Source organism: Sprattus sprattus, assembly GCF_963457725.1.
Source record: "Sprattus sprattus genome assembly, chromosome: 9".
NCBI classification, from domain to species: domain Eukaryota; kingdom Metazoa; phylum Chordata; class Actinopteri; order Clupeiformes; family Clupeidae; genus Sprattus; species Sprattus sprattus.
In genome coordinates, this window is record NC_137928.1 from 26,943,273 (window position 1) to 26,961,907 (window position 18,635).

The following is an 18,635-nucleotide window of genomic DNA, read 5'->3' on the forward strand; positions in this document are numbered from 1 at the left end:
CCAATTTAAATCGGACTGAAATCGGAAATTGGACACATGTGTCCACAAGTCTGTCTGGATGTTGTGTGGCATGCCAGGGCTGGCTTGCCAAAAGGTGATGTTACCCCTTTTTTCAGACGAACTAGAAGTGACAGTGATCAATCAATTGCAGCAATTCCTGGAAGAGATATTGATGTTTGAACATGTCAGCCTCAACATCAAACTTCTGTGGAATTGGAGATGAAGGGGAATGTCAAATCAGCCGTCTAATCAAAGCTAGCCTCAATTCTTTTAGGATTTTCTCCTATTGCTTTATTTGAAATGCGAGGTTTTACTGAATGACGTTTTTAAAGACATTAAAAAGGTTTTCTTTTGCGTACTGTTGGCCTATTGTTTCTAATGCTTTTCAACTTTCTGTTGTGCCAAGTGATATTGCAGTAGATGTCACAAAGAAGAAAACTTCGGTGTTTCATTCTAGGCTGAAGCGAGTGTAGCCTGCTGTGAATTAGGTCAAGCAAACAGCGAATTGAAAGACAGTTTCGGGTTGCTGGGTGGCGCTAACTCGCACTCAGAAAGGATCCAGTCTCGGCGTTGCGTGCTCTTCTCTTGACTACGGCGCCTCGACTCCTTGTTCGTGGCAACGTGAGGCCGTTGTGAATTCCGGTCCGTCTCTTCATTCAGCCGCCCTCCTCTATCTGACTTCGCTCGACCGCGAGTTGGTAGCTATCTGTTAAGCCGCGGCTAGCACGTTGTACCTGGGTGTTTCAGGTCCCTCGCCGGTTTGTCTTTCCCCCTCCCTTGATCCTACCTATCCTGGCCCCAGCCATGGCTGCGAGTGCGAAGCGAAAGCAGGAGGAGAAACACCTGAAGATGCTCCGAGAAATGACTAGTTTGCCTCCCAATAGAAAGTGCTTTGACTGCGACCAACGCGGCCCAACCTATGCCAACATGACGGTGGGGTCTTTCGTCTGTACCTCCTGCTCCGGTATTCTGTAAGTAACACTTTGCCTATTTGCAGATCGTTTTTATTGGCAAGTGACCTTATTACATTGAGGACATGCACATATTAATGGATGTTAAATGTTAGAGGAAACTACAAACACTTCACATAAGAGTTTGTAGACCTGCCTTCAACACAAGCCGACATTATTGTCTGCATTTTTGTCTGGTGGGTGGGGGGTTGGGTAGCTAGCCGGCTAGCCACATTCAAAGCTAAGCTATTTAGCCAGACATTTAGCTGTAACAGCGCGTTAACATAATCGCTACCATAGGGCAGTGCTAACACGGAGCAACTTCATGATCTTGTTGTGATAGACATGTTATAGCTGGTTTAATGTTTTTGTTAACAAATAGCCTGGTGGTACGTTTGTGATGCTGTTCGGAAAAGTAATGATGGCTTACATTGACTGTCACAAGCTAAAGAGTCAAGCTAGGATATTTAAGGTTAACGTTATCATGTCGAGTTTGAGATACCCATCCAGCGCACATTGGCTAGTTGTGAGACGCCCCTGATTCTGACCTGGTAAGGCGCGCTAGCTACGGCTAGCTGCATTATCCAGGCCCCTTTCTTCAAAGCTACCAGCCAAGTTCATCTACAATATTTATCGAGGACTGTTATGAAAAACGATTCGTCACACAGTTTGTATTCAAAACGACCCACAGCGTTGGAGAGTAGCAGGACATTTATTTGTGATTTAGTTGAAACCTATATTGTAAGACTGTCTGTTGGATAGCTTGACATAGCGCCCTCAAGAATTTAGCCGTTATCTCGTCATTGACCGGTAGCTAGCAAGAGCAGACAACAAGGCGGTTCTTGAACAGCAATTCAAACAACCGGCAAGTAGTGACAGTTGGCTTGACCACCGCTATCTAGTACCTCAGACGTAGTTTAGCCCCGAGCCAAAGCTTGTGACAACTTGTTGATTGATGCTAAATGATGGGCTCTGTTAATAGCCTGCAGCACGCCACGACTCTGCGAGGGCAGTTCACAATGGCGCGTAATCATACACTTGTTTATCGTTTGCACCTTGTTTATTATTGATGTGGCGCACAGTGCCAACTCGCCTCCTCTCATTTGAAAGTCAGTAATGACTTTCCACATGCACACTGTGGTGCTATTGTGGGATAGCTAACTGACTGTCCATTCAATTAGCTAGCTTACGTTACTGTTAGTTGGCACGAAATGCTTTTGACAGTTGTCAGTGACTCAATCCAGCTCGGTCCGACCCTGCGTGGTTGTGTAACTCAGCATCTGTACAGCTACGGATTTAGGATTAGTGTTAAATATTTGTCCCTGCCCCTCCCAAAAATGGAAAATAATCAGAATTCAACGGGAAGTTAAAGAAAAGAATTTTAAGAGATGGGTTGGTGACCAGTCAGCTTTACTACGTAATATTGGAATCGTATAATATTTCTTTACTGTTGTGCCATTCATAAATATGTCCAGCAAAAAAGAGAAGAGAAGCTAGAAAGAGCCATCACATAGCCTAAGCTGTGTACTCGCATCTTTGTAATGGCTCCTTTGTAAGGGTGAGCTTAAAAAGCGTGTGCACTTGACTTTCCTGTCCAGAGCTGTTTCCCCTACATGGAAACAATGTCACAAAGATGATCTCTTAATGACTATTTAAGAAGACCCTGACGTTTTGGCCTGAAGTACTCACAATTTGGGCACTACAGTCATTATTTGAGCCCACAAGTATTCACCTTAACAGCTCATATAACCCTTCATAGAAGAATGGTTTATTTTATAGGTAGAAGCGTGTGTGTGTGTGTGTGTGTGTGTGTGTGTGTGTGTGTGTGTGTGTGTGTGTGTGTGTGTGTGTGTGTGTGTGTGTGTGTGTGTGTGTGTGTGTGTGTGTGTACTTGTGTACCTTTTCTTAGCAAATATTGTGTCCATTGACCATCTTTTTGCACCTGTACAAAGAGAATGCGGACAAATTGGTTCCTGGAAGTTCAGTCACATGTTCAACACAGCCAGTTTCTGTTCTCATTTTACAGATACTTCTGCCTGCTAGACACACCGCATTTAGCAACACCATTCCTTGACCCTTTAAGTTTGCCACATTAGTGAACATGGCAGGGGATATTTCACACACACAGAAGGATTACAATGATCCAAATCCAGATCCACCAAGTAGCCTGAAAACATAAACACAATATTTTTGACAGTCTGTTTCAGAATTGTGGGATTTCTCCAGGTTGTACTTAGCACAGTTATACAGCTAGCTAACTCAGAAATGCTGCTTTGACCTCCATCCAAACAATCTGTTGCAGCACGAAGAAATAATCCTAATTGTTTGGTGAAATTCAGTGACCCAGTTATCCTTCATGACATAATGTAAGATCATAGATCTCTCATGGGTCATCACTTGTAAGAAAAAAGTTTGATGAATCCCAATCATGTCGTATTGAAGTCCCATGCGTGACTGAAAGGGGTGCTTTGTGTCTGTTGGTGTGAGTGAGTGTTTCCTTTGGCCTGCATTGCAGTCTGCTTCTGGGTGTTTTGAATTTTTGGATCACTTGAAAGAAATGCACGTCATTGTGCAGACTCTTACTGCGGCTTTGTGACGTCTGTCTATCTATATCCTATGCGGTAGATGTGATGATGAGCACTGTTGGGACCCAGCTGTGTTCAGACAGATCCCCACAGAGTGGGAGAAATCCCAGGAAATGCATGGTTGCTCTGGAATCTCTCAGATCCCCCCGGTTACCTTTAGCCCTCACCTTTCCCCTGCTGTGTGTCACTGTGGGGTGTTGTCATGTCTCCCATGGTTAGTGTGCTAATGGTTAATAATTGTCTGTTGGATGAAGAGAGAGGAAGGACTCTCCTCTCCTCTCCGCTCCTCTTCTCTCCCGTGTGTACCCCCACTGTGTTGACTCACTGGTTATTAGTTAAGACAGTGGGGCTCCTCCCAACCTAGGACAACTGATTGAGGGGAGACGGATGTAGGTGTTGCACACACTAGAGATACAATGATAACAGTTCTTATGGTTTGCTACAATCGCAAGTTTTGTTCGGTTTGCCAAGTCTAAATAAAATAAGGTGCTGCTTCACTTCACAAAAGAAAAAAAGGTGGATTTTGTGTGATTACACTAGCAACTAGGACCGGCTAACTAGCTAGCATATCTTACTAGTTCATCATGTCTAGCATACATTGTGCTTGATAACTGAATAATAGTGGTGTTGTGTACTGTTTGAGAATCTTTCAGTGTACCATGTAAGGGTAAGAGTTTATTATCATTAGCTGTGTGGCTAGCAAGCTTGTTACAGCAAAGTTTGCTGAACACATACAGCAGGGCTATTTTATTGCTCATATGTGTCTAGCTGTAGTTTCCCTCCGCACTACAAAATACGAAGACTCTTCAGACACTTTGGGTCTCTTAAAACACTGCACAATCAGCAGTGCTGTATTACTAGCGATGTCATCCCCAAAACACACCATGTCCTGTATGTCCTTGCCCTCTCCACCCTCTCTTCCGTGTTCTAACCTTCACATCTGAACCTCATTGTTCTCCTCACCACTCCTATAACTCCTGGGCAATTCCAGCGTTATGGATGTTACATTCAGAGAGAAATTTGGAAACTAAGCTTAACATTGACAAGGCATTGATTTGAATTAGAAAATTGAATATACATATTTTAGTTACACTTATTGGGATAAAGATAAGCCTGCAATATGAAATGTTTTGACCCTTTGGATTTTGAGAGAAGTGACAAAATACCCAGCGTTATGGATGTTACGGAAATGGACTGTGTTGCTGATCCTTGCTGAAGTATTTCTGCTCTCCTCTTACTGTTGATGGCTCTTATCTTCTCTAGCTCTCCTCATTTTTCATCCTGACTTTCTCATCTCTTCCTCCGGTGGAGACAGGCAGCCATGTTTTTACTGCACCACACAGCGAGGAGGGTTGATTTATAGGGGTGCACGATTCAGAAAATGTCACGATTCGATTCGATACCGATTTTTAGGCTCACGATTCGATTCAAAATCGATTTTCGTTTCAAAAACGATTCTCGATTTAAAAAAAAAATTGATTCACAGTATGTAAATGTTAGTGCTGTCAAACGATTAAAATATTTAATCGCGATTAATCGCAAATTTTATTTTAATGCTCTTATCATGGAAAAGTGGATTGGCTTGCTTTATGCGATGTTTTATTTTATTGAAAAACAACATTGCCAAACAGGGCGGTACAAAATAAAATTATAAAGTGCACATTTCAGACTCTAGTGCAGTTAAACCATGGCTTAATATTTTCTTTTTTTCAAGTTTGCTGTGAACATAGAAGTCAGGCCTCTTATTTCAAAAACAATGAACCGTAACAGTTAGGTTACCAATAAAAGGTAAGCCTACTACTTCTGTGCTTTCAGCCATCTGCCTGTTGACATTTTCAGACAACAGTGAAGCTCGCTTCTTTTCCACAACACAACTTTTAAAGGTAAACTTTCTATTCAGAAGCTTTTGATCAACCATTTCGCCGTATCGCGCTCACCATCACTCAAACCGTAACGTTAGCCTATTACACAGTTTGCGAAGCCAAAAAGAACCTTAATCTTAAAAAAAAAAACACACATTCGATTTTTGGAATTCTATGAATCGATTCTGAATCGAAAGCACTTGAATCGCGATACGATTGTGAATCGATTTTTTTGCACACCCCTATTGATTTAAGGACCTACTGTAGAAGTCTGGTCTAGGTCTATGAGTTATGTGTGTGTGACCTTACTTTTCACCCTCCCTTATCCATCTTTATGCCTTCACCTGTTAACCTCTATTTGTCTCCTGGCAACCCTGGGCCCCACTCCTCTACATAACGGTCATGCTTATGGGATCCCCTCCACTCTCTTCCTCTCCTCCTCGGCCCACATCTTCTCCAGCGCCCCTCTCGTCTTGACTTGTTCATCCCTCACTCTAGTTGGGGATGGAGAGGCGTGCATTTCCCTGCAGTGCTGTGGGTCTGCCTTAATTGAGTTCTTTTCTGAGCGCCGGCACACTTCCCTGTGTCCTGAGAGATCTGTCTGGAGTCTCCTAGGGATCTGAGAGTAGGGCAAGGGCTGATGGGGAAACCCCTCAACTGGAGCCTGATTGGCTGGTCAGGAGACCGCGTGAGGCAGTTTTGTCATGTTGTATTGGCGGATGAGATGGTATGGATCAATGTAGCCTTGCCTGCTTAGGGAAATTGACGCCTGTTTCTGATTCTGCTGATGGGTAGCTCTCAGTATTTAGCTGGTTTGAAGGTGGGGTATTAATGAGAGAGTGAGCGTATCAGTTGTTCAATTAATCGCTTTTCATGTGTGTATGTTGGTAAGAAATATTTTACAATCTAAATGACAATAAATTCAAACTTTGTTTCAGTTCAGAGTTTGGGTGTTGGTGTGCTGTGTGTCTGACCTGGCCATGTGGCCCTTTTGCATTGCCTGAACCAGTAAAATGGCTTCACTCCACTAGTGCACTGTAATAAATACACCACATTCGTACAACACTGAGTTATTGACATGCTTGAATACAGCACTGCTATCCGTGGCCTTTAGGTTGACCCGTGAAGTATGAGAGCAAGCCCTGTCAAAAATCGCTAGATGACACTAGAAGTTAAGCTTAGATGCCCTATTTCACTCTGATCCTTTGTCTTGGGGGGAGCAGGGAGCTAGGAAGGGAGATCTCGGGCAGGTCACTACAGGGTCAAAACACACGTCACACACACACCTGACACTCACAAAGGCTCTTGAAGGGGTCGTTGTGTAAACACATTCCTTCTGTGGGTGTGTTGGCTGCTTGAAGAACAACAGTGTGTGTTTGTATTTGAGAGAGAGGGTGGGACCACTTGAAATGTGCATGTTTGTGTTTTATGTTTGAAAGCTGGTCATTTATTCCATGCCTGTGTTAAGTGTGTCTGACTGCATGAGGCGGGGTTGTCAAGAGTATGTGCCCTATAGCCTACCTGTGGTTGTCTGCCTTTAGGCCACGCATTCTTTTTTCAAGACATGCCCTCTGATCAGTCCATTTCACAGGCCTGCATGTACTGGGCTACCCCTGGGCTACCTCTGGGCTACCCCTGGGCTACCACTGGGCTACCTCTGGGCTACCTCTGGGCTACCTCTGGGCTACCTCTGGGCTACCACTGGGCTACCACTGGGCTACGGAGGCCTCTGAGCTGAAGAAGGCTGTGCAATATGCTTCAGTAGGGAATTTGTAGAGTTTTTTTTATATAGTACAAATGGTGTTGCAGTTAAAAGATTTGGACAAAAAGCTGAATTTGCCAGCTCACCTAATCTCAGCGATTACATCCTTATCCTTTCGCTTGTGCCAGCTGTAGCACGAACCATTTAGAGGAAGATGGAAGACTAAAGCAAGGCCACTCAGATACAGAAAGGCCTTCGCTGCTGTTGGGTTTGACACGATAAGGGTGAATGATGCCTCATCATTTAACATTTGCTTAAAAAGGCTCCAGTCATTAATGTGTATGAGACTAGAATGAATATGATTGGTGGTCATATCACGTCATATAAAATGATCTTATTGCCAGGTGGAACCAGTGTCTTAGTAGTAGCTGCATCATTCCAGGTGGCATGTGTGTTGCCTCCGGACAGGTAAACTCCAGGCGCCCTCAGTCCAAACACACAGGCGGGCGGAGCTCCTGTCAACCCAGCTGTTTCTTCCAGGCACATCAGCCTAGTTCTGTGATTGGCCCAGCAAGGGAGGCTGTGATTGGCCCAGCAGGGGAGGCTGTGATTGGCCCAGCAGCGGAGGCTGAGGGGAGTTATTTTGTCAGGGAAAAACATTATGCAAATGATGGACAGGTACGTTGCTGCTTGTCTCAAATGTGGTACAAAGGGTGTGTGTGTGCGTGTGTATGTGCATGTCTGTTTTAAACAGAGAGATTATACACAGCTCTCCGGTGGAGTGTGTGTGTGTGTGTGTGTGTGTGTGTGTGTGTGTGTGTGTGAGAGAGATCGTACAGCTCTTCGCGACTCTGTGTGTGTTGGTATTCTGCAGCTGTGAGGGGGAGCACCAACTAGGAGGCAGTAGCTTCTTTGTGCGTCTGCCGGCTCACACACCCTAATGGCTGAATATATCCATTTAGTACTCCCTCTCTCTGCATCACACACACACAGAAGTCTCTGTATCTCTGACACACACACACACAGACACTCTACCAATGATGTCTTTAGCTCTGTACACTATCTCTGTTTAATATAGAAAGACACACACATAAATTATAATGTCTATCTGCAGTGCTCAAGAATATCCAAAACGCGAAATAATAATATATATATTTTTCCTTGCACAAAAAACCCAACATATTGTGTGGCTGTAACAGTACTTTATTGTAACCAGGCACTTGAAAGCTGGGAGTGTAGTGGATACTTTCCCAGTATCTGACCCAGATTTCCTGAACTAGCTTCCACTGTTACCTGCCCAAGGCTGGGAACATGGACACCACACACAGAAAGCACATCCACTGGAGAGAACTGATGTGTGTGTGTGTGTGATGCAGATATATCTAGTTATGGGAACTACAGAGCTAGTCATGTAAATGAGTCATAACCTGATATGTTATTCACATATGACTTTTGTTTTGTAAAAGGGTTTTTGTTTTCCCTTCAGCAGTGTGTACACACACACACACACACACACACACACACACACACACACACAGACGTATGTGTCCTGACCTACTTATGTGTGACATGTCCCTTATGTGGTGCTCAAGCTGCCTATCTTTTCTGTTATACTGTCACACACACACACACACACACACACACACACACACACCCCGCCCAAGGGCTTCCCTCTTTCTCTCCACAATCACACAGTGGAATCCCCACACACCCACTCACACACAGGTGAGAACCGACAACAGCCGGCACCTGTGTCTGTGCTGGCATCATTCTCAAACACACACACACACACACACACACACACTCACACACTCACACACTCAAGGCCTTTTTACACTTCTACGATTCTCTCCAATTTGGTCGTAGAGGGGCACTTTGGCACGCCTTGGTAACACCTTCACCCAGGTGTTGACGTCCATCTGAGCCGTCGGAGAGCTGGTCGGAGACAAACGCTTTTTTCTAACTTTTCTTAAAGAGTCGGAGAGAGTCGGATACCCCCTTGGCTGTGATTGGCCAGCTTACGGCATCATTTCCAAACAACATCATTTCCGGAATCACACATGTCAGGACCTCACATTTCCTGTTTTCCGTCAAAATGCTTTAGTACGACTTTGGTAAACTACAAAGCCTCACCTCCTGCGGCATTACGGCTACTGTATTTTATTTAAACCCTCGAAAAGTACATTGCTCCCGACCACTGTTGGTCTCTTGGCTGGTGGCTTTGCATTCATTAAATAGGAATGTATTACATGTATGTGTAAAACCTATTTAGAATGTCTGACTTTACATACGGCATGTGAAAGACATTTGAGGCAAAAATTACTTTTGCCTCAATGAGGCTGGCGTGTGAGAGCATAATCAGCACGATAACGTTGTACTTGTTAGCAGCGAGGCTAGCTAGCTACTATCTGTATCTGGTCTAAGCATTAGCAGCACACTTTTGAGTGTTATTGTGAATACGCAAACGCTTGATTTGGCGGAAAATATAGTAAACGTACATACCACCTGCGCCTCTGTCTCCTGTTCTGTTGTTGTTGTAGTTGTCACCCAAAAAAAATTGCTACAAGCACGTCCTCTGCTAACAAACTCAAACTAGTCCAGCTCCACCATCAGCCATTGTCTTGTTGCCATCGTTCGCTGTATGTGAGGATTGCCGGGAAGAGGTATTTATACAATAAACGACTACCACACACACAGCAATTTCTCTAAGATCGTCTTCTTGGAAATTGGGCATTAAAGGTGTCCAGGGAGAGGATTATAAGTAAGTGTGCTCCTGTATGTGTTTTTCAACATATTCATGGTTGAAAAGGCAGTCCCACAACTGTATGTTGAGGTATGCATGCTCTTGTTGTGTGGCTGATATAACTATACAACTGCATGTTGATTGGTAGGATTACCGTGGGTTTATTTTTCTGGCCCTTTTCTCAGAGTTTTGGGGGTAATTTTGTTCGAAGTGTGCATGCTTTGTTTCATAGTGACACATTCACGTTACCACTTTTTGACAACCGTCTCTTGGCCACAATGAGTGCGTTGTCATAGCGTTGTATTGATATAAAGGTTACCCAGAAATCATGCAAATCTGAATGTGACAAAAATACCAAAGAAAATAAGAACGTATTCATTTTATTGGATCGTTTTATAATAGTTTCTCTATTGTATGTAAGATAAGCATATTGTTCTGTTATAAATCGCTACTATGTTTTTCACAAAAAAAAATGACCACCACGATGGAGATACATTTGCCTTCTCAAGTGAATATATATAGCATTAGACATGTGAATTATAACTGAACTACATGTCTCCAAGGCCCATGTAACGACACCTGCCTACATGTCATGTCAGTGACAGTTGCGAGGAGGGAGGAAAGGGAGTAAAAACAATCAAAGACTTCCAACAAAGAGGTAATGGGGTAGCTACGGCCTCGACAAACAGTCATTACCCCACCAAGTGGTCCGGCGCTGAAAAGGTTTCAGGACGGATAGCCGTCGGAGTAGTATGTAGCACCGACTAGTACGTTCAAATTTGTCTAAATTTTTCTGAATCCACCGCCCGCCCATTTTTTTTCGAGGACGGAGAGGGGATGCAGAAGTATATTGAGGCCTTCACACACTCACAATCATCAGACCTCCTGCATGCCATATTTTTCTGTTGTTAGTGAAGTTTAATCTTATCAAATGAGTGTCATTGAAATACGTAGGTGGGTGTGCATACTTCTGTTGTAGCAAATGTCCTTGTTGGTGACTGTTGAAGTGGGTTGGTCATTAATGAGCTCTATCTCCCTCAGGCTAGATAACGTATCTCTCCTCTCTGCACCGTGCTGTTAATCAGGCCTCTGCTCTAGTCTGCTTCACCCAGGCCATCCTCCAGCAATGAGAGCAACGCTGTACAATCACTCCCACTACTTAGAATAGACACACACACACACACACACACACACACACACACACACACACACACACATTACTAAAAACACACAGGAGAGTACGTGTTGGAAGCATCTAATCTGCGCGTAATGGGACATTAAAGAGATATCTTACTCACTAACTGGGTCGTCAGACACACTTGTCAGCAGATTAGGCGTAGTACTTTGTATGGCCTGATTCATCCATCTAGATTTGAAATACCCTGGAGTTGTTTCAGGAAATGCACTCTGATAAGTTCTGATGCAATGAGGACAAATGAGGAAGGAGGAAATAGCTGATGTGGCACAAAACATGACGGATGCCAGAGTCTTGCCAAACAATAGTGGGAACAACCACACAATTGCTTCACTTTGATGGTAATATATGTAATTTGTGTATGTAATGGTAATAATGACACACAAGACATTATTGAACATGCTGAGAAGCTACTGGCAAGGAATAGGGTGTGGTATTAAGAAAACATTATATATTAAGAAAACGTTATACATCATTAGTAAGAGTTCAGAATGTGTGTGACCATGACAATCTACTGCCATCAGGGAAATAGCCTAATGCAGGGCTCGGATGAAGAAGAATATTATTGACTACCTGTTTTCGGCGTGTAGCCTGCACGCCTACACGCCGAAAACAGGTAGTCTATAATATTCTTCCTCATCCGAGCCCTGCATTAGGCTATTTTCCTGATGGCAGTAGATTGTCCCATCTGGCGGTGAGAGTCGTGATCGTGTGAGTTTAAATGACAATGAAACTCGGTCACAGGGTTTCCGGCCTTGGGCTCTGTAAAGCGTCTTGATACAATCGTATTGTTTCGGTGCCATATAAATAAAATTGAATTGAATGTTCATGTCCTCTGACTAGATTTGAATGATATTGGCACAATAGTGGACTTTCTGTGTGAAATCATTTGGTAGTGGTGTCTAAACAAAGCTCCTAGTCTATTTAGCTACTCTGTCTCTCTTTAGTCCTGGGCTGCTTTTCATTTGAGATAAACCACTGAGGAATGTTTTACTCTTGTCTCATGGGCTCAGATCCTGGATGAGATCCTTTTCTGATTGCATAAGAGGAAACAGGAACATTTGTAAGAGATTGTCTTTTCCCTTGGGAGCAGGTTGTGTCAGGTAACGCCTGGCCAGCTGTGCATGCTTCACGTCAGGGCTGAGCCAGCGGATGCGTGCGGTCCTTTTGACCCTCGTCCCGAAGGTTACGGGTCCTCCTGTGTGAACCTGTCACTCAGCTGTGGGGATACCAACCTGACAGGCGCCCTCTGATTCTCTGAAGTACATAGCCCTAATTTGGCGGGGGTCCACTGAATCCAACTGGGGGGTCAAAATGCTGCATACAAGCTTGTGGCTGTAATATTGGGATTAGGATTTCTGGCAACTTCAGATGAATCCCTGAGTGGATCCATTCCATTTGAGGGTCAGCTGTGGTCCGAGTCGGCTGCTGGCCGCGCTAGTAAGAGTCCATGATAAGTCCCCTGATGGGATTAAAGAGCCGGGGACGGTGTTTGGCATAGATCTCACCAGACGCTCGACGTGAGCTCCAGCCAAAGTCACTTTGAGCTCAGGGAACCCCCCCCCCCCCCCCCCCCTGCACCTTGTAGGCTGCAAATTGAAGCTGTCATCCTCTCTTTAAGCAAGAGGTTTACTCACTCATGCAGTGGACCACACTGAAGAGCCTGTGTTATCAGCATGGTACCCCCTAAGGTAGTGATAACCAGAGAAGAGGAATAAAGAGGTGTGTGTGTGTGTGAGAAAGAGTGTGTGTGTCTCTAGCCCCCAGAGCAGTGAGGCCGTCCAGCCTCCCTGCTGTCATCCAGTAGGTGACCCAACACTCCTGAGGTGTGTGCACCAGCAGTGAGCTCTGTTCTCCCTCCACAGATGGTGGATGTGTCTGTGAGTGGTCCTCAGCCCTATCACTGTTCAATTCAGTCGCCCATAGCGGTGCTCTGAATTATTTAAGGGCTTGGTCAAATGTAATAAGGCTTCTACACACACACACACACACACACATACATACATACATACATACACACACACGCACACACACTACACACAGCCTGTATCCATGTCACAGGTATGTTGAATGACGCAATGTTCTTTGTCAACTCATGTCCTTTAGGGCAGGGGTCCCCAACCTTTTTTGCACCACGGACCGGTTTAATGTAGGAATTTTTTCACGGACCGGCTTCAAGGTGTCATTTTACACGTCTTATTAGTCACGTCAACCATTCATATTGATGTGAATCAATCAATTGCACCCGAGTTTGATAGAATGAAGCCCGGTCTGCTCATACACAAAAGCTAACATTAACGTTAGGTGGAGTTAATTTGCGGCCAACACCATTGTACGAACGTTAAGTGCATGAAAAATACAACTCACCATAACTCTGAATCAGTGCTTGGTCTCCATGTGCCGAAGCAGTTTTAAAGGCTTCATTGGCTCGTTTGCTAGAATGTCGCCACATATTAAACAGAGCGGACTTGGTGCGTGAGAATCACATGTTGCGATAAACCCGTATTTTAAGTAGGCTATGACTCCTGGTATTGTCTGTTAAAAGAAGCTTTCTCTTTTGAAGGTCGTAGGCTCCTCTTTTGGCTCCTTAGTTGGCCTTTTCATCTTTGCAAAGAAGCTCTCCAAAGATGTTTTTGCTAGTTTGCGGGCTTATGTATTGAGTGATGCATCACTTGAACTTGACAAGCGTCTTGACGTGACAAGAGGCACAGGCGAATGTGACGTCCGGGAAAATCAGCGCGTTTATCATAATAAAACACCTTTCAGACGCTAATAATTAATACAGCGGAATTGATATAAATTATTTATTCTTTCTGTGCGGCCCGGTAACAAATGCCTCACGGACCGGTACCGGGCCACGGCCCGGTGGTTGAGGACCACTGCTTTAGGGAATCCATCTCTCTTCATTACTAAAAGTTACTTGATTGAACTTGTGTTTGCATACAAATGTATATGAGTGTTACTGGCCTGTGTGTGTGTGCATGTGTGCTTGTACAGTCTTGTGATTGATCAAGTGTGTGTGTGTGTGTGATCAAGTGTGTGTGTGTGTGTGTGTGATCAAGTGTGTGTGTGTGTGTGTGATCGTGTGTGTGTGTGTGTGATCAAGTGTGTGTGTTTGTGTGTGTGTGTGTGTGTAAATAGCGTGTCTCAGATGTCTGCTCCTCTCCATTTTATGATTAGCACAGTGATAGGACTTAATGGCCAAGAGGGTGTTCTCATGCCAGCTATACTGCAATATGTATGACAGAGAGAGAGAAGGAGGGAGGGTGAGGAGATGTTTGCCAACCCAAATAAAATGTCCTACTTGTGTTTTTGAAGCCTTGAAGAGAGAGCTCAGCTGGGAATTGGGCAGGGTCTGACTGAAACGGAGGGGGAGGGTGAGGTTGAGAGAGAGAGAAGGGAGGGTGAGGATGAGAGAGGGACAGAAAGGGAGGGTGAGGTTAAGAGAGGGGAAGGGAGGGTGAAGTTGAGAGAGGGACAGAAAGGGAGGGTGACGTTAAGAGAGGGGAAGGGAGGGTGAAGTTGAGAGAGGGAAGGAGGGTTGATGAGAGAGAACCAATTTAGTCCAAGGAAAAGATGAAGGATGCATGATGAGATGAGGGGAAGAGGAATGGAAGGGTGTGGTTTCACTCTGTACACCACACACACACACACACACACACACACACACACACACACACACACATAAATTCACTCACGCATAAGACCTCTTTCCTCTTCCCCATGGGAGTTCTTATCAGGAAGGGGTAAATGGTGTAAGGAAATGGCCCTCATAGAACACTTTTTTGCATGTTGTTGTTAGGTAAGCCCTTGTAAATTCTTTTCCGCTGAACTGCTCTGCATACCGTAGCGATGGCCAAGATATTGTAGATCCTAGTCTGAGGACACGAACACTCATGAGGCTTTGGCGCGCGCGTGCACACACACACACACACACACACACACACACACACACACACACACACACACACACACACACACACACACACACACACACACACAAAAGAGAGAGGAGCCCTGATGTCTGTCTCTGTCCTTGTCCCATATCTGTGTGTGTAATAAGCCCAGAGCCCAGCAGGATTCTAATGAATTGTCCCAGACTAGAGATCTTCCACTCACTTACTATCTCTTGCCCCCTTTCTTCTACACACACACACACACACACACACACACACACACACACACACACACAGGGCCCAGTCTAATGATTGCGTACTGGATGTGTACTTTCCTGAAAACAAATTAACCCCTCCAACCCTCTCTCTTCCCCCCTTCTCTCTCTCCCCCCTTCCTCCCCCCCACCCACAGACGAGGGCTGAACCCTCCTCACAGAGTGAAGTCCATCTCCATGACGACCTTTGCGCAGCAGGAAATCGAGTTTCTCCAGAAGCACGGGAACGAGGTAGGCACCCGCCACTCAGGCTCCCCAGGTCAGGCCGGAGGTCAGGGCCTCCACGTCTGGACCGGAGCCCTACGGGGGAAGGCTGCAGGGGGGGGAAGCGGGTCACTGCAGAGAGGCCCGAGTTCAGACGATCAGAAATGGACTCTGACAGCATTCATTAGTGCTGCCTGTCGATGGGTGAACTGTGATGTTACATGGGGGCAAGGGGAATACATCTCTGCTTAGGGTAGGAGAGGTATGCGGGGGGATGAAGAGAGGGAGAGCGAGAGAGAGGGGGTAGAGGAGGAAGAGAAGGTAAAGGACCATAGAGATGCACACTTGCTTTTGATGTTTTGTTGTTCTGCATGATCTCTGAGCTTGTTATGACTTGACTAGATGGCCTGTGGGGTGCAATGAGGTTGTGCAGTGATGGCATGTCAGAGACCAAAGTTCATTGCAGTCGTTTTTTCCCCTGAATGTTTGTCTTCCAGTGTCTCTGTGACTCAGATATGCGTCAGGAATGACACAGAGGACTTTAGTGTTTCCCATGAATATGCAGATCTCACTCATGCAGTAAATATGCCCTCCTGCTCTTTCAATAGAGATTGCCTTATCCGACCGGATGAATGAACCTTGGTTGGGACTTTTTAACTAGCCTTTAGAACTTGATACTTCACACTCATTTAATGAATTAGTGCAGGGTACCTCTCTTGAGCCGACCCTGGTACATTATGTATTTAGAGTTATATAGGGTTGTGTTTAAGGTTAGGTTTGGTATGTTGTGGTGATATATGTGGTGATTGGTATAATAACTACATTGTACTAAAACCCAAAACTATTTAAGTTGTGCAACTCTGGGTTACAGTTGAATAGATAGTTATTCCAAGTTTGATGACAACCTCAGAATTTGATCACCGCCCAATCAATCTACGCAATTGGCAATGAGAGACGTGAGACATTTGACATCCTGTGACACACAAAAAGTGAATGTGCATCTCACACTACTCCAATTCTGTTTTCATATTTGTCAGTCATTATGTGTTTTTACCTTTTGAGAGACTCCATCTATTTAAACTGATGCATATTAAAATGCCTAGTTGTCAGAGATGAGATGAAAGTAAGCGCTAAACCACTCCATGCTGCTTGAGATGAACTCCCAGTGAATCCACGTTTCAGGGAGGGAATGTGAAGAGCTCCCTCCAGGCCGTTTCAAAGGTGCTACCCCAGCACTGTGGCCATGGAGGCAGGCAGGCAGGCAGGCAGTACAAGTTGTGTACAAGACTCCCTGTAGTGTGTTCTCCAGATGAGTTTGGCCGATGGACACACAGGAATTTAAAACGCATAATGTTTCTGCCCTCTCCCAAGCTGGGGAAAGATAAGGAGTTTTCTCACTCCCCCCCCCCCCCCCCCCCCCCCTCTCCCTCTCTCTCTGGCATGATAAGTAATGTGTGAACTTTAATGTTGTTGTGGTGAAATGAGCCCCAGCCATTAAAACTGTCCTATTTATTTTTTTAATGTTTTTTTGTACACTCACAAAAGTAGGTTCTTTAGGGAAAAGAAGCGTCTCTGGTACTCTCAGCTGAAATGTTACAAACCTCCTGACTCTGTGAACCAGTCAACACTGTCCTATTTCAGTGTGTCTGACAGAGGGGACCCACAAGAGCGGATGTTGCCTACAGCAACTTCATGTGAACCGTTCCACTGAATCTCACTCTAATGATTGGAAATGCCATTTCCTTCTCATCTCTAGATTAATAGGAAGCCCTGTGTTAAGGGCTGTAACAGCAACGGTATTAGCAGGTGACCAACGGTCTTCAGCCCATTACCGTCAGAAAAGCTTTGTGTTGCCATTCTCATGTAGCTTTAGGCTAGGTCTGTGGCTACACATAGAGGGAGGTGAGACACCAGCACATCTCGTGAGGATCTTGCACAGAGGGAGATACCACTTGTGTGGCATCCATAACAGTGCCACCTTGTTTGCATATGCTTTTCATGTATGCAGGCCAGGGACATGCACTTTGAGGTGCTGCTTTCCTTTTAGGCCTATATTGGACACACATGCACACACATATTTCATTTTGGCTGTGTGTGTTTGTAATGTATTAACTGATTTTGTCCTGTGCATACTTATATGAATTCTGAGACAAAGAACAGATAAGAAAGAGGAGATGAATAAAGAGGAGACAGGAGGAGGAGGAGGAGGAGTAGTTGCCATGGTTATGTGAATTGTGGATTGTGCTGGTTGGTTGTGGTAGAGTCGCTGGGGCTGTTTGGCTCTGAAAGCAGGCTGGAATCTTCCAGAAAGTCTGTTTCTGAAAACCAATACAGCACTTGGGACAGCCCCTAAGTGCATTCCACCATCTCCCGTTATCTCTCACTCTTACTCTCTCTTTCTCTCTCTCTCTCTCTCTCTCTCACTCTCTCATGCGTCAGTGTCAGTCTTTTGCACCCTCATTCTCTCTTCTCTCTCTGACCTTTCTTTTTCTTTTTTCTCTTGGTGTCTTTCACTGCTCTCATTTCTCTGCTGTACTTTATCTGCTGTCAGATATCCCTCCCCTCCCCCAATGAGAGACGGTGAGGTGTTTCATATGTTTCCTTGTCAGGGGCTCCCTTGGAATCCAGGAATGTTCTGGAATGTGCCAAATTCTACCACAGCATTGGCTGCTATGTGCTAAACCCCCTCCCCCTTCCCCTTCCACTTCCGCCAGTATAATGGCAGTGAAGCACCAGACAAAAAACCTCTTCCTACTCCAAAGTTAACTACGTGTCCCAGCCACACACCAGACCAACACCATTAACCAGCATCAACCACATTATCTACCATGCACACAGTGCAAGTTAACCCTGTAGGACTCTGAGCGTTGTGTAAGAGTCCTGGTATATGGTGCAAATGCACGGATGTGGAGCCTGAATGGGGGTCGGATCATCCTTCTCCTCCTCTAATGGTTCAACATTACTGAGTGGTTTTAAGCCAGTCCAAAGCTCATAGTCACATCAGCCAGCAGGCGCGCGGAGAACGCCTCATTGGATGCATATTCAGACGGAGTCTGTCAGGTGGGGTGGGGTGGGGGGGTGTTGTCTTGTCATCTCAGGCCCCTGACTCACACCCCTAGGCTCCAGGGCCAGTGTTGAATCCAGTGCCTTTGTGGCAGATGGCAGGCCAGTACGTCTCCCAGCTTCAGTAGGGATCTCTGAGAGCAATGGTGGATCACTGTGT

General features: G+C 45.2%; 1 protein-coding gene across 2 annotated transcripts in view; it reads left to right on the top strand.

Annotated features, from left to right (window-relative positions):
* The first annotated feature begins 748 nt into the window (after nt 1-748).
* Nucleotides 749-18,635, top strand: part of agfg1a (ArfGAP with FG repeats 1a) — a 31,892-nt gene continuing 14,005 nt past the window's right edge. For both annotated transcript variants that reach the window (XM_080845289.1, XM_080845290.1), the window contains exons 1-2: nt 749-971; nt 15,346-15,439. In XM_080845289.1, coding sequence (XP_080701415.1) covers nt 805-971; nt 15,346-15,439 — 261 coding nt within the window. In that variant the 5' untranslated portion in view covers nt 749-804. The remainder of the gene's footprint in view (nt 972-15,345; nt 15,440-18,635) is intronic.